The sequence below is a fragment of the Mustela nivalis genome (genome assembly GCF_964662115.1).
Source record: "Mustela nivalis genome assembly, chromosome: 8".
NCBI classification, from domain to species: domain Eukaryota; kingdom Metazoa; phylum Chordata; class Mammalia; order Carnivora; family Mustelidae; genus Mustela; species Mustela nivalis.
In genome coordinates, this window is record NC_139027.1 from 18,067,852 (window position 1) to 18,084,074 (window position 16,223).

At 38.3% G+C, this 16,223-nt stretch overlaps 1 protein-coding gene across 17 annotated transcripts in view; it reads right to left on the reverse strand.

Annotated features, from left to right (window-relative positions):
* ITSN2 (intersectin 2) overlaps positions 1 to 16,223 on the reverse strand; it is a 140,648-nt gene that overhangs the window by 91,135 nt on the left and 33,290 nt on the right. For all 17 annotated transcript variants that reach the window (XR_014315451.1, XR_014315452.1, XR_014315453.1 and 14 more), the window contains 6 exons: positions 10,989 to 11,081; positions 9,296 to 9,359; positions 7,917 to 8,080; positions 6,428 to 6,634; positions 6,175 to 6,274; positions 5,191 to 5,330 (listed from right to left, as the gene is read on the reverse strand). Coding sequence is in view for 13 of the 17 variants with exons in the window: in XM_082744988.1 (XP_082601114.1) it covers positions 5,191 to 5,330; positions 6,175 to 6,274; positions 6,428 to 6,634; positions 7,917 to 8,080; positions 9,296 to 9,359; positions 10,989 to 11,081 (768 nt within the window). In the remaining 4 variants the exon portion in view is untranslated. The remainder of the gene's footprint in view (positions 1 to 5,190; positions 5,331 to 6,174; positions 6,275 to 6,427; positions 6,635 to 7,916; positions 8,081 to 9,295; positions 9,360 to 10,988; positions 11,082 to 16,223) is intronic.

Genomic DNA, 16,223 nt, shown 5'->3' on the forward strand with positions numbered 1-16,223 from the left:
TCCGAAGTTCTCTAAGGTGCAATGGGGACTTATGGGATAGTCCGAGAGTAATAACAGCATTCACTGATTGCTTATGATCTGTAACAAACTGTTCCAACTTCTTTTCTCTCCCGCAGTCATCAAAAATATGTTTCTGTAACAGGCTTCCTGCCCTGCATTTTCATGTCAGGATGATGGCCACACAGAAATCCCAGAAATCCATTCAGGTCTCATTCACAGGAGTATTCACTCCTGATGGCCAAGTGTGAGGCTTTCTGACCATGGATAAAATGACATGGCTTCTCCAGGGCAGGTCTCCTAGTCAGTAACGCAGGTGTTGCACCTCCCACTCCCAGATGACGACTGAGCCATGAGTACTGGGAGTCAGCCTCTACTCAGGGTTCAGCCTGAGCTGAGAACCATCCAAACAACTGCACAGAAAACAGTACATCCACCAACTCTTCCTCAGCTCCCACTGCAGAGCCAGCCTGAATGCTGCTAACCCACTGTTTCACTGAGCTTTGAACATGAGATCTGGGTAATCAAAGCTATATATACCATACGGAACAGACATAAATACACCATAAATTATAACATGCAACTGGACATTTATATTATGTAACTTTAAAATCTCAGTCTTTAAAAATCTGGTCTTTTAACAGAAATCACGTAAGGAAAAAACACTGCAAATAGCTTATAACGTCTCCCAAATAATTAGTCCTCAGTAGATTTTACGTAAGTGAGATTTGAGGAGGTCTTTGTGTTAAAAAGAAGACTCTTCTTCTTTTTTTTTTTTTTTATTACCATATGATGTATTATTAGCCCCAGGGGTACAGACCTGTGAATCGCCAGATTTATATACTTCATAGCACTTACTGTAGCACATACTTTCTCCAATGTCCATAACCCAACCACCCTCTCCCTATCCCCTATCCCCCGGCAACTCTCAGTTTGTTTTGTGAGATTAAGAGTCTCTTATGGTTTGCCTCCCTCCCGATCCCATCTTGTTTCATTTATAAGGAGGACTTTTCTAATAAAGAGAAATGGAAGGTTATTTCAAACCTGAAAAAAAGGTCTAGTAACTAATGTTTCAGTTTTTAGTCAAAGACAACTGAAAGTAGATCCCTTAGCATGGGGCAAGAGAGCAAACAGGAGGAAGAAAGGAAGGAATGTAAATGGTTAAAAGCCTACTGGTGGAAGGCTTAAATGTGCAAGGTATAAATCGTACAAAGGGCTATAGAGAGCCTGCAGAGTACTCTACTAAGAAAAGCTCACTTGAACATCTACACTGTTGGTCTGCCAATCCTTTTGATATCATATTCCCTGTGCCTATAAGGCTAGTTCCTCCTTCTCTACCTGGTGGACTACTCATCCTATAAGGTCCAGCTCAGCTGTCATCTCTTCCCTGAAGCTCTTTCATATCCTCACATACTGGTCACTTTCTCATCTTTATTAACCACAGCACTTTTATTTTTTAATTTATTTTTTAAAAAGATTTTATGTATTTATTTGAGAGAGAGTGAATAAGTGAGCAGGGGGAGGAGTAGGAGGAACAGGGGCACCTGGGTGGCTCAGTGGGTTAAAGCCTCTGCCTTTGGCTCAGGTCATGATCTTAGGGTTCTGAAATCCAGCCCAGCCTCGGGCTCTCTGCTCAGCAGAGACCCTGCTTCCTACTCTCTCTCTGCCTGCCTCTCTGCCTACTTGTGATCTCTGTCTGTCAAATAAATAAATAAGATCTTAAAAAAAAAAAAAAAAAAAAAGGAGAGGGACAAGCAGGATCCCTGCTGAGCATGAAGCCTAAAGTGGGACTCAGTCTCATGACAGCAAGATCATGACCTGAGCTGAAATCAAAAGTTAGATGCTTAACCAACTGAGCCACCCAAGCACCCCAATCACAGCACTTTTAAACCACTAATCAAATATTATGATTATGTGACCTATATACTATGGACTCCTCAAAGATATGGACCATATCTTCCCCCACCCCGTGCATTTCAGTGTGTCACAGAGTGCCCAGAAGATATGGGACTCAGCAACTATGAGTCAATGAATTAATCTAAATAAATCACAAGAGTTAAGGGGGAAGGGAAGAAGAAGAAGAAGAGAAAGAAAATCAGAGCACTGAATGCTACACTTACTGAACATAGCAAAACATGTAAGTCTAGGTCAGTCCCAGCCTCATATACCTGGGGCTCATGCTCAGTTGCAAGACACAAGAAACACCTATTTAAAAAAAAACAAAAAACGGGGCACCTGGGTGGCTCAGTGGGTTAAAGCTTCTGCCTTCGGCTCAGGTCATGGTCCTGGGATCGAGCCCTGCATCAGGCTCTCTGCTCAGCCAGGGAGCCTGCTTCCTCCTCCTCTCTCTCTCTGCCTGCCTCTCTGCCTACTTGTGATCTCTGTTAAATAAATAAATAAAATCTTTAAAAAATAAAAATAAAAACAACTTTCCCTTAACTATGAATACATAGCTTCATTCTTGTAGGTCTCAGGTTAATACTCCGCGAACAACTCAATATATGACCTTCATATCATGTGGCATATACAAATCAAGTAACATTAGGGGACTAATTCTTCACAGGTGACTTTCTATTGACCTTCATATTCTACCTTTGTTTTTACTGTATGTTTTTAGTACATACGTAAAGTGAACTAATCTTAAGTGTACTGCTTGATGAGTTTTTACACGGGTATGTGCATATGCAACCAACATCCTTATCAACATACAGAATGTTTTTAGAACCTCACAAGGTTTGTGCATGGTCCCTTCCCAACAGAGTAACTATAATATTCTGATTTCTATCACCATCCATCATGTTTCCAGTTGCTCAGCTTCATATAAATGTATTAAATAGTGTGGACCCTTTGAGCCAAGCTTCTTTCATTCAATACATTATCCATGTTGTTGTATGTATCAGGAATTCATTCATCTTTTTGCTGTGAAATGTTGTGTTACACAAATATTTAATATTACTTATTTATTTATTTATTAAAGTAATTTAATATTATTTATAAATAATATCCACATTATTTATATTGTGTTATTATCAACACAATATTAAATATCCACATTTTTCCGGATGTTTTGAATGAAGTTGTTATGAACATTTTTGTACATGGCTTTTTAGTCCACTTTTTAATGTAAAATGTAGGGCCCAAAGTTCATTTTTTTAAAAAAATGGGAGTTGTGACTTTTCATGAATCTTAAGTGTGTTGAATATCATATTTCACAGATTCTAAGATGCCATCAATTATAAGACATATCATTATTTTATGTAACAGTAAGAAAGGAAAAAAAAACACTGCCAACAAAACCATGACAGTGCTAAGACACCACTGATGGTAACACATCCTTAATTTCAGAGATGTTAAAATGTTAAAAAAAAAAAAAGTGTGACTTTAAAATATATCTTATTTCAAGTAATTTGATAAAATCACAGAAAAAAGTAACTATGTACTATTTGATACATATAAAATAACACATTATAGGTTATGAAATACAATACAAAGACATGCCCGAACCTACCACCCAAACTTAACACTAGCTCATGACTAAATGCTTTGAAGCTATGTTCCACGACTTTATCTCCACACCTCCGTCAGGAGAGGGAACTGCTGTCCTGAATTTTGTGTGCATGACTATCTTGCCCTTTTCTCCCCCCTTCAGTTTCTAGTGAATCTGACATACATGACCTTAGATGCAAATGCGGTGGACGGTGCTAAGTGTATAGAAAGGAGCTGTCCAGCCCAAGGCCTGATCACCCCCATCTTGCTTTTTTAAAGTTTTTATCACAAATTTATGATGTAAATTTAAAGAAAACATCGTACAGTTTTGCTTGCCAAATCAGTTGCAAGGCTTTCTTGCTCCCTTGCCCCATTGCACAATTAAGAGATCCCATACATTCATATTCTCCAAATACACCATGTACTTTTTGCTCTTAAGACTTCTTCTCTGTCACCCTCAAATGCTATCACCTTCAATCTCTATCTGTCCAAACCCTAACTCTTCCTTTCATGATGGAGCTGAAATGCTCCCTCCTATAAGATGTTTTATCTAATCTCTTTAGTATCTCCCACTCTATTTTCCCTAAGCACTTTGAAGCTCTAATATTTTAAAACACTTATTTTATTACTCTGTCTAAACTATAAATCAGTTGCTGAGTGGAGAGAGAGGGGCAGTTAAAAGGTGGGAACTCTCCTTGGCCTACTACCATCTGTTTATATCCCCTTCACTATCCTTTATTAGAAAAGTTTGCTTCCTCTTGTCTTTGGAGAGGACAGAAGTACCAGAGTATTATGCTCAAACCGGTTCATTCTTTTCTCTTCCAGCAGGCTGCTCCATAAATGTTTTTTGTTTAATCACTTCACCTCCTTGTCACATCCTACTTTCCTGGTACAAATTTTTATTCCTACTCAGCAATAATACAAATCAAAGGTTCACCCCCACCCCCAAAAAAAAGAAAGAAAGAAAAAGAAAAAAAGAGAAAAGTTTGGATAGTGTTCGAGATGGACTCAAATGTTCTGTAGGGACCTGAGGTCAAGTCTTTTTTTTTTTTTTAGATTTTATTTATTTGAGAGAGAGCAAGAGAGACAGCGTGAGTGGGGAGGAGAGGCAGAGGGAGAGGTAGAAGCAGAATCCCCACTGAGCAGGGAGCCCGATGTGGGGCTTGAACCCAATACCCTGAGATCGTGATCTGAGCCAAAGGCAGACACATAACCAACTGAGCCACCCAGGCGCCCCTCCTGAGGTCAAGTCTTATGGGCACCTCTTGGTTGGAACATTAAAAGGTGGACAGTGCTAACAGAGGTTTAAGTAAGGGTAAGCATAGAAAGACCCAAGGAAGAAGAGGACCCGCAGGGAAAAAGCTGAGGTTAAGTCCCACACAACGGAGCTTGTCATAGGAGGTTCTCCTTTCACTGCACTGAAGCGCGACGCTTAATCTTCTGAAGGGAGAGGTCTTCTTTCCAAAAACCTGGGGGTCTACCTGTGTGCTCAACTTCATTATAAGAACTTCGAAGAAATCAGTCAAGTTGTATCTGTCTTTGAGCTCTCACACTACTTAAAATATCTGTATTTACCAAATGCTGCTAAACTTTTTGGATGTTAAAATTTTAGATAAGCTACAAAGTATAAACGCAAATGTTCTTCAGTAGAAATTCATATAAAAAACTTTAACTCTCTCACATTCTGAAGCACTGAATGTCACTTACCTGAGAGGTATCCACTCATACTTTTGTCAAGACTATTAAATTTTTGTCGATATTTTAATCTTGAAGGCTGAGGAACTGCCCACTCGGAGGTCCCAGTCTTGGGCGAGTTCCCTGACAGTGAAGCAGTTGAGGAAGTTGAGCTATAACAAAATTTATTTAAAATCTTTATATTACTAAATAAAATACATTTAGTCAAACCTTATAAGGCAGAAACATTAAGAATCATACCTTCTATAGTACAACGTAATTGCTTTTGTGTTTGGTATTTTAAAGTTTTAAATAATTTAACCTCATTCTTAGGAAAGCAAATACCATATGAAGTACAGAACTACCTTATACCAAGAACGTACTATGTGCCAGGCCCTCTGTTGTGCTATGACTTTTACGAATACTATTTCTTATCCCTATGACAAATGTAAAAGGTATTACTGTCTCCGCCTTTTCGATGGGCAAACTGCGGCTCAGTGATGTTATGAAAAACAAGGTTATACATTCAGTGAGCAGCTAAGCTGGGACACCAAGACCCTTCTTTTTGGTTAAAAGCTAACACTCTTGCTACACTGATTTGAAGAATATTATTATGATTTATATGAGGTGTGGTGAATGAATACTGAAGACTTTGTGTTCTCTAAAATTTAAAAGATACTCAATCAGCAGAATTTGCTCAAGAAAAAATTAATGATATACCATAATTATGAAACTTTTTGAGAAAAATATACAAAAAGCATATTATTTTGGGCAAAAACTTGACTAATTAAAAACAGAACATTTTTGGCTTATGTGAAACATTTTTCCATGCATTTACTAATCCTAAAAATAAAGAATTATCTTAGGTGAATTATAAGTAGTAAATATGCCTTAAATTCTACATTTGGCCATTGTAAAGTTAAAATCTGTATAAGCTCAGAGCTTACAAAAAAAAAAGTCGTTTGTAGATACTCCTTATTGAAAGCATTAAAAGTTGGAGGTTTTAAGCCTTCATACCTGCTAGATCCTAGATCAATCAGAGACTGGGCTTTCTGTAAACTAGCACCGCCGCCGAGTCCTCCCATCATGAGACTGTAAGATGACGTATGAGGCAATGCTAAAAGGAAAAAGGCGGGGGGAGAAATGAAGAAAGAAAATGGCTCACGTTAAACAATTTTACAAAGTATGAAGGAAATCTATATTTACTGGGATACAAGTATACCAGTTTCTTTCTTTGACAGTTTCTCAGTCATTAGCTAGAAGTACTTACTTGAAGAAGAATAAGGAATGGATAAAGGCTGAATGAGGCCAGCGGTTCCATTTGGTAGTGATGATGTGCTAACGGAAGGCACTAGGGGAGCAGGCATCATTAAGGGAGGAAGGGTGGTCCCTGAAGTCGCAGAGGATAAGGGGGTTGCCATAGGTGCAACTGGAGGCAATGAGTGAGGAATGGACAGATTGGGCATGCTTCCCATTCCTAGAGACAAAACAGAACACATTTCCCAGTGCTAGCAATGGACTATAAAGCACAGAAAACAAACTGACAGTACAGTGAGCAAATCCACATTTACAGAGACACTATGGGCAAATTAGTCTTCTAGTTAAAAAGTTCACTAAAGCAGCTTTGACTTAGCAGCAAGGGAGGTACACCACTGCTTTTAATATCAACATTCTGACCTATGTGAACTATGGGAATGCTTTCTAAGGAGTTAAAGCATCATGATGAAAGCTAAGGAACCTTTTCCAATTAAATATTAGTACTCTCAAAGAGAGACTGCATTACTGGATTAAAATGTGGGGTTTTGTGTGAGGATAATATAGTGCTGTTGAGTTACTCAAATAACACACACACACATACATTCCCCCAATGTCCCCACCCCCCGCAAAAGGATAGTTACTAGATACGTTAGGAGACCCATTTATGTATATGCATTATTTGTGAGAAGGAAGTATGCCACATATTTCACTTTTCTTATAAGGACAATTCTTTAAAAAGAATAAAATGATGACTTTTATTCAGTTACTAACTAGATTACTAGGTACACTCTATGTAAGTATGGTCACACAGTGATCTGGTCTTTATCTCCAGAGCTCACTGAAATAATGAAAGAATTTAGTATTTTAGGATCTAACATCTGGAATCAAAGAACATGTAGATTCACAGAATCTAACTGAATGTTCCATACCAATGAGTGCTTCTTATATATAATTAATAAAAAATTGGCTAATCAAAATTAACAGAAAACAGATTCTCTCTGATGAATATATATATTAATGAGCACAAAGTCTGCAACTTTTAGCCCTGAATTTAGCTAGGTAATTAACCTTTAAATTAAAAAAAATTTCTACTTAGGAATAATTTTAAATCACCTCCCACTTAAACCATCTAAGTGAGTTTGAAATTGTTCATAATTTTTCTGTGACTCATTCGGAGTAGAGAGGAAACTAAGAATAGTATTTAAGATCAGCTCTAACTAGAGGGGGTCAGATATTTTATCATCCAACTGGGAATTATGAAAGGGAACACTAACCAGACTTGAGGCCAGGACAACAGGCATAAATCAGAACTGTCCCTGGAAAACTGGGACACAAGGACACCCCTGCTATGACAGCAAGTTTAACATCTTATCTCAGGCACAATTAACCTGGAGTCTGAGGATTATTGTTTTATGCTAACAAACCCTTTTCTAATCCTTAAATATTATGTATAGGGAAAGTTTAACTATCAAAAGCAGCCAATTCAATTAATAAATACATACCAAAACGAGCAGAAATTAATGGAGAGAACATAGGAGGTTGTTTCATAATAGGAGGGAGGACTACGGGCAACTGTTGGCCCTGCAGCTTTAGCTTGATGAGTTTCATTGCTATGGAGAACTCCTGCTGATCCATCTTCCCATCCTTGTTCAGATCTGATAAAGCCCTAAAAGAATTATGAAGTAGGCAGATTAGTATACAGTGCTAGCATTATTTTTGAGGAAAATAAAATAGAAACAATGACGTAGTATTCACATACAGATCATCACTTAATAACCAGAATATAAAATTAAGCAAATAAAATCCAAAAAGCTAAAACCTGTAAATTAAGAAATAGTGACCAAAGATCACATCTAATGAAATACTGCCCATCTACACAGAATCCATGTAAAGAGAATCTATGAGACCTTTGGGAAGAATTCCACCAGTGTGGACAGAAAGAAATTACTCAAGAGTATAATCATTCTAAATTTAATTTATTAATTTGCTCAAATATTTATTGAAAGCCTGCTATGTGTCCAGTACTCTACCAGGCATGGGAATATTCCAAGTGGAAAGAAAGAAGGGGTAGGGGTTGATATTTCTTGTAAATACATTGAAAAACAAAACTCTAGGGAGCCTGGGTGGCTCAGTCAGTTGGGCATCAGCCTTTGGCTCAGGTCATGATCCCAGAGTCCTGATATCAAGCCCCGCATGGGGCTCCCTGCTCAGTGGGGAACCTGCTTCTCCCTCTCCTGCTCCCCCTCTGTCAAATAAATAAACAAAATCTTAAAAAAAACTTTTTTTTATAAAACCCTAGATAATATAAAGAACAATTCTGTTTAAGGTAGGAGCAGGAAAAGGGAGGGCTAATTTTGGTCTTACAGATGATGAAAGAAAGAAATGAAATAACTACAAAGTAACATAAAGAAGATTTTTGAGAGTTTGCCAAATTATAAAGAAATATTTTTCAATGGCAATGTATTTATCGTTCCTTAAAAATTCTAAGGACATTAAAAAATTTGTCCAAGAGAGGGGCGCCTAGGTGGCTCAGTTGGTTAAGCGTCTGCCTTCAGCTCAGGTCATGATCAGGTCCTGGGATCAAGCCCCGCTTTGAGCACAAAGTTCAAGTGGGGAGTCTGCTTTTGCCTCTGCTCCTCCCCCCCCCCAACTTGAGCTCATTCTCTCTTAAAAAAAAAACACAAAAAAAAACTGTCCAATAGAATAACATCCCAATTATTTTCAGTCATTTACTCAATAAAATTTATTTTCCTAAAAGCTGAAGAAATACTTAACAGCAGACTATGATAAAAAAAAAATCTTTAGATTAAGACTATATCAAACACAAAATAAAACCAGACTATCAGAAATTTAAACTCATCTACAAGAGAGAACACTTTACCATATTTCAGCTAAAACAGGAGCGGGCAGGCCTGACTGTAAGAAAAAGGTACGTGCTTGATCACCTGAAGGTAATAAAAGCAAAAATCGAGAAGCACATTAGTAAATGGAATTCCTCCAATGCCTCTGAATAATAGTAGTGGACAATAATAATAATAATGTCATTGCTTTATTTTCATTTTAATTGCAGTCACTAAGGAATAAATTAAACAAAAATAAGCACATAAAATTATTTACATTACATTAAGAAGATTTAGGTTTTAACAAGAAAGCCACAAATTGAGTTATATGCATTAATCAATGATGAAAGATTACATTATTCATCTTAGGTTTTTCATAATAACTGGTGTATAACTTGATAATATTTCTAATTAATAAAATTCATAATTTCAAACATTATTCCCTAAAAGAGTTCTAAATAAAAAATACCAGGTGTTGGGAAAGGCAGTCCCCCAATTGGTCTCGTGGTCTCGCACAATCCTCTACATCCTTCCGTGTGTGCCAAGAACGCAAGACCCTAACTGCTCTCCACCTGGGTTGTTTCTCAGGTTGGGTTTGTGGTGAACAATCTTGAGGCATGAAGAGGTAATGTTTCCCCCGGCCAAAAAACAACCTGCTTGCTAAAGATGGTGGGTTCCCTCAGGGTCAATGTTTCTGTCCTATGACACAACTGTTGCATTTCTGCCATCCTTTTGGGCTCTCTGCATCACCCTGTGGGATTTAGGGACCAGAGAAGCCTACAGGAACGTGCTGATGCTCCTAACACTAGCTGTGCCCTTTGTAACAAAGTCCTTTGTCTCTGACTCAGGAACCCTGGGTCATATGAGGAACCCTGGGTCTTATGCCGCATCCATGAGACAGTAACAGACTATGTTACTAACTTATAAGCAGAGTGAGCAAATCCCAGCCATGATACCAGGAAAGGTAGCTATTATTATAGAAGCACAAATAACATTAGGCTATAATGGCTAAGAGGATGGATTCCAAAATCAGACTGAAAGGTTTCACAGCACAGATTAACACTAACAGCACAGATTTGGCAAATATTAGTCATTATAGTTACTATTACTGGAAATAAAGCACTCAGGTTCTTTGGCACAGAAAAAAAGTTTAATCTATACAAAAAAATTTGAAAGACACACCTAAATTAATCCTCCTTAGGCTCTGGAGGTCATCTTGCAAGACAAGAGCTAGTGCCAACAATCAATGCTTTGTATCACCTTTCAAAAACGGAGGACTAGCATTATAAAAACAGATTGTAGGAAAAAACTTCTAGATTATTTTCAAGGAAATGGGTCTGATACATACTTCTTCTAGACCTAGTAACACTGACCATCATACAGGGAACTAGCACAATGGATTCGGAGCATATTAATAAATTTGGTTGGGAAAAAAGTCTCAACTACCTTAAGAAAGAAACTGAAAACATTCTAGAAATAATGTTAAAGTGGGAAACTGAAATTCTTGGATGTCCTTTAGGATCAAGAAAAGATCTTCCATAAGGAAATCCAAAACAACAAATTAAGACAGTTGCAGGTAAAATAAGAAAGCCACAATTTTTTAAAATGCATAAATTCTGACTGATAGGAATTTAATCACTTGGTAATACAAAATTGATGGTAATCAAATTAAAACTAATTCTAAGACAATACATGAGAAGGAACATAACTGACAAATAAAATGTAAATACAAACCTGTTATGTAACCTCCTGAGGGTTTGAGGTTATCAAACTGCTTGTCATGCTTAGTCCGTTCCTCAGAAGTAATAGCCCACATGTTTGGCCCTCCTAAACCAGAAGTGAAAGACAAAGAAATTATAGTATGTATATATGAGAATGCTCCAAATAATTCTAAAATGTAAATATGAATCACAGGTGTCCCTGTAGAGACAGTACTCTATCCCTGCATGACACAAACGGTTCTAAAAGTTCTATCACAACCATATATGTGACACAGCCCTAAGGTTCTTCACTCATTCACCCCATTAACATCTATAGAACAGTAACTATACCATTCACAAGAAATAGGCAATAAGCTAAATTCTGGAAATAAAAAGATGAAATAAGATAGTATTCCCATCCTCTCTACATACTCAAATTAGCTAATAATGGTCTATACACTTCACTTCTACCTTTTCAGTTTACTTAACTTCTACCAGAAAGAAACCAAATATGTTTAGGTATATAAATTCATATAAATTTGCTGTATATGGTATAAAAATCGGCCCTACAGAGTTGCTTCCAGGAAATGCCTATCATTCAAAGTAGGTACCCACTATACTTTGAAACACTAAGATAGATCTGACTTAACAAATACTTCTTAGCCCTAAATGAAGGGCTTTTAAAGACAAGCTTTAAGATTAAAGTTAAAAATATAGAAACAGGGGCGCCTGGGTGGCTCAGTGGGTTAAGCCGCTGCCTTCGGCTCAGGTCATGATCTCGGGGTCCTGGGATCAAGTCCCGCATCAGGCTCTCAGCTCAGCGGGGAGCCTGCTTCCCTCTCTCTCTCTCTGCCTGACTCTCCGACTACATGTGATTTCTCTCTGTCAAATAAATAAATAAAATCTTTAAAAAAAAAAAAAATAGAAACAGATGTACTGAAGAACTAAGTTCCTAAAACAGCTAAACCTACACACTTTCTAAATAAATACCACACACATAGTAAACCCTTGGTTTATCAGTTTATTATAAAGTAAACAAATTAACCTGTCATGACTCCTGTGACTAGGAGTGTGGACCTAGGAATCTGGAAAACTGATGACAACAGAAAAACAATGACAACAACACAGGATGACAGAGAAGGAAGCAGCTCACTTGCACTGAGCCCCAACTCTAGGTCAGAGACTTTTTATGCAGTACCTCAGTGCTCCCACCGCTGCCCTCGACATTAGGTACTATTATTATCCCCATGACACACGTGAGGAAACCAAAACCCATGCCAGTAAAGTTATTTGTCCAAGGTCACACAACTAGTAAGTGGCAGAGCTGAGATCGGAACCCAGGTAGCCTGAACTGTGAGCTACACTGTCTCTCGATATTTATGGTTAATATGCTCGTGTTTTCTGTACTTTAGCTGCCACCTCTAAAAATGAGGAAGACTGGGGTGCCTGGGTGGCTCACTTGTTAGGAATCTGCCTTCAGCTCAGGTAATGATCCCAGGGTCCTGGGATTGAGCCTCCTATTGGCTCCCTGCTCAGTGGGAAGCCTGCTTTTCCCTCCTCCACTCCCCCTGCTTGTGTTTCCTCTCACTGTTTCTCTTTCTGTCAGATAAATATAATCTTTAAAAAATAAAAATAAAAACTAGGAAGATTATCTAAGTTTACAGGGTTGTAAAGACTGTATGTAATACGTAATATAGCAACTCTAAAAATAACACTAAATATAATTTTTCATCTATTAGATTGGTAAAATAACAACAGCTAGCATTTAATGAAACTTGCCATGTGTTAGGTATTTCTCTAAAAGCTTTATGTGCACTGTTTCTAAAAGTCTCGTAAGAATTCTATGAGGTTACTATTACTATTATTACTGTTTTACAGAGGAGGAAACAGAGGCATGGAGATATTAGATAATTTGCCCCAGGTATCAAAGTTGTTAAGTGTTGAAGACAGGGTCAGAATCCACAGACTTAAAATTAAGAATCTTAAACTACCTGCCCTGAAAATAATTAAAAACAAATAAAACCACAAATATGTTGTCACTTGATTTCAACAAAGACGTCAAGATAATTCAACGGGGAAGGGATAACCCTTCACTGAACCCTTCACTGAAAGGATGAAAGAACAGGACATCCACATGAACAACAACAGTAACAACAAATCAAACCATTTCAATCCTGCACCACATATGAAGAGCTAACTCTAAATGGATTATAGAATTAAACACAGGAGCCAAACTGAAAATTTCTGTGATGAAAGCAAACAAAAACTCTTTGTGAATTTAGATTAGGAAATGATATTAGGACACAAATGACTAAAACTTTTTGTTAAGTTGGACTTTCTCCTTTCTTAAAGACACTGTTAAGAAAGTAAAAAGACAATGGGTGGCTGTGTGGCTCAGTTGGTTAAGCATCCAACTTGTGATTTCAGCTTAGGCCATGATCTCATGGACCGTGAAATGGAGCCCCATGTCTCGCTCTGCATTCTGCAGGGAGTCTGCATGAGATGCTCTCTCTATATCCCTCCCCCCACTCATGCTTGTGTGTGCATGAGCCTGCTCTCTCTCTAAAATAAATAAATCTAAAAAAAATATAAAAAGACAAGCTACAGACTGGGAGAAAATATCTGTAAAACATAATAAAGGACATGCATCCAACATATATGAAGAACTATTCAACTCATTAATACAATCCCTGCTCCTCCCTGTCTTTTCCCCAATGGGCAAAAGATTTGACAGACATATTAAAGATAAAGATGGCAAATAAGCATGTGACAAGATGGTCAATGTCACTGATCATCAGGGAAATGAGTATTATTTTTTTGAAGGTTCTATTTATTTATTTATTTGATAGAGAGAGAGAGAGAAAGCACAGCAGGGGTAGGGGCAGAGAGAGAAGCAGCTCCCTGCTCAGAGCCTGACACAGTGGGGGCGGAGTTGGGGGAGTTGATCCCAGGACCCTAGGATCATGACCTGAGCCAAAGGCAGATGCCTAAACCTATTAAGCCACCCAGGCACCCCGGGAAATGCTTAGTAAAACTATAGTAACCAGGCACCCCAGGAAATGCATATTAAAACTACAGTAACAGGGGTGCCTGGGTGGCTCAGTGGGTTAAGCCTCTGCCTTCGGCTTGGGTCATAATCTCGGGGTCCTGGGATCAAGTCCCAATCGGGCTCTCTGTTCAGCGGAGAGCCTGCTTCGCACCACCCCCCCCGCCTACTTGTGATCTCTCTCTCTCCCTGTCAAGTAAATAAATAAAAATCTTAAAGAAAAAAAAAGAAAACAACACTACAGTAACATATCACTCCATGCCCATAGAATGTCAAAAGTTTTTTTTAAAAACTGCTGGCAAGCCTACTGAGCAACTCAAATTCTCACATACTGCTGGTGGGGAAGGAAACTGAGACAATTTACAAAGAAGAGTCTAGCAACTTCTTATGAAGTTAAATATCCATTTCCCACACAACCCAGCAACAAGCTCCTGGGTAGGGGTGCCTGGGTGGCTCAGTAGGTTAAGTGTCTGCCTTCAGCTCAGGTCATGATCCCGGGAGGCCTGGGATTGAGGTCTGTGTGGGCTCCCTGATCAGCAGGGTGCCTGCTTCTCCCTCTCCAACTCCCCCTGCTTGCGCTCGCTCTGTCAAATAAATGAATAAAATCTTAAAAAAAACAAAAAAACAAAAATGAAAAAACTCCTGGGTATTTATGCAAGAGAAAAGAAGACTTTTTCCAGATAAAAATCTGTCCTCTGATGATTATAGTAGCTTTAGACATTTGGTTTAGCCATGAAAGCCTGGAAACAACCTAGATGTTTTCTACAGATGAATGGATAAACAACTTGTGGTATACATTTATACAATGGAATTCTACTCAGCAATGAAAAATAAAGATAAATATAATTACATAGATGAATTGTGAAAGTATTTTGTTAAGTGAAACGAGCCAGACACAAATAGCCATGTACTGTGTATTTCACTTACATGACATTCTGGAAAAAGCAAAACTGCAGGGACAGAAATCTGACCAGTGGTTGCCAGTGGCTAAGGGCAGGGTATGGGGGATAAGGGAACCTTCTATGTGATGGAAATGTTCCATATCCTGATTTATATGACTGTATGCACTTATTAAAACCCACTGAACTATATATATACTTAAGAAGGGTAAATTATACTTCAATAAACTCAACTTAAAAATAAAACAACAAAAAAAAACAACACAGGGGCGCCTGGGTGGCTCAGTGGGTTAAAGCCTCTGCCTACGGCTCAGGTCATGATCGCAGGGTCCAGGGATCAAGCCCCACGTCGGGCTCTCTGCTCAGCAGTGAGCCTGCTTCCCCCTCCCTCTCTCTGTCTACTTGTAATCTCTGTCTGTCAAATAAATAAATAAAATCTTAAAAAAAAAAAAAAAAAAGAAACAATACAGCAGCTAATACATACCAGCCACATGGAGGTGGTCAATAAATTAGTTTCCTTACTCAACCCAATGCCAGGGAACAATATAACTAAGGAGAAGTCAAAGCATTAAAATCTTTCTCAGGCTCTTCCCCTTCTGGTAAAGGTACCCTTGCCAGAAAATACTGAGAGCAAGGCTGTTTAGTCAGAAACCTCAAGACTATTTTAAGTCTGGAGAGTCTGGTTAGGAAGGCTCGAGCTGCTCTAACACACATCGAGGGAGTGTACATACCCCCAGGGAGTGGCAAACTGCTTCCTAAGACTGCAGAGGGCTCTGTGGCATCAGAAGGACAGCGCTTTTTTATGTCCCACTGACACCTCACTTTTCCTTGGCTACCTGTCTTCGCAGTGGCCAACTCAACTATCTGATAAGGTCTCTCGTTTAGTTCCAACGACCTTGACACCTTCATACCTATTCAGCCAAAAACCATTTTGGGGCACCACTGTGAATAACGACTAGGGATACAAGGATGAATAAAATGAATGATTTAAAAGGAACTTACACACTCTCTTAGCCAAGAGAATCACACACAACAATCATGATTAAATGTTAACATGATTAACGTCACTTATAGAATAAAAATGCCTAAGGTATTAAGACAAGGCATAATTTTTAAGTAGTATTTAAATAATCTTTAAACTGGACACTTAAAAAATGACCACATTAATGTAAGATGTTAATGCACTAGGAATTTTACAAAAAGGAAAAGTTACACAGAAGTAAGAAAACTAGAAAATATATGTACTTCAAAAACCATTTTAAAAGAGTTGATCTGGGGCACGTGGATGTCTCAGTTGGTTAGGTGTCCAACTTGATTTCCGCTC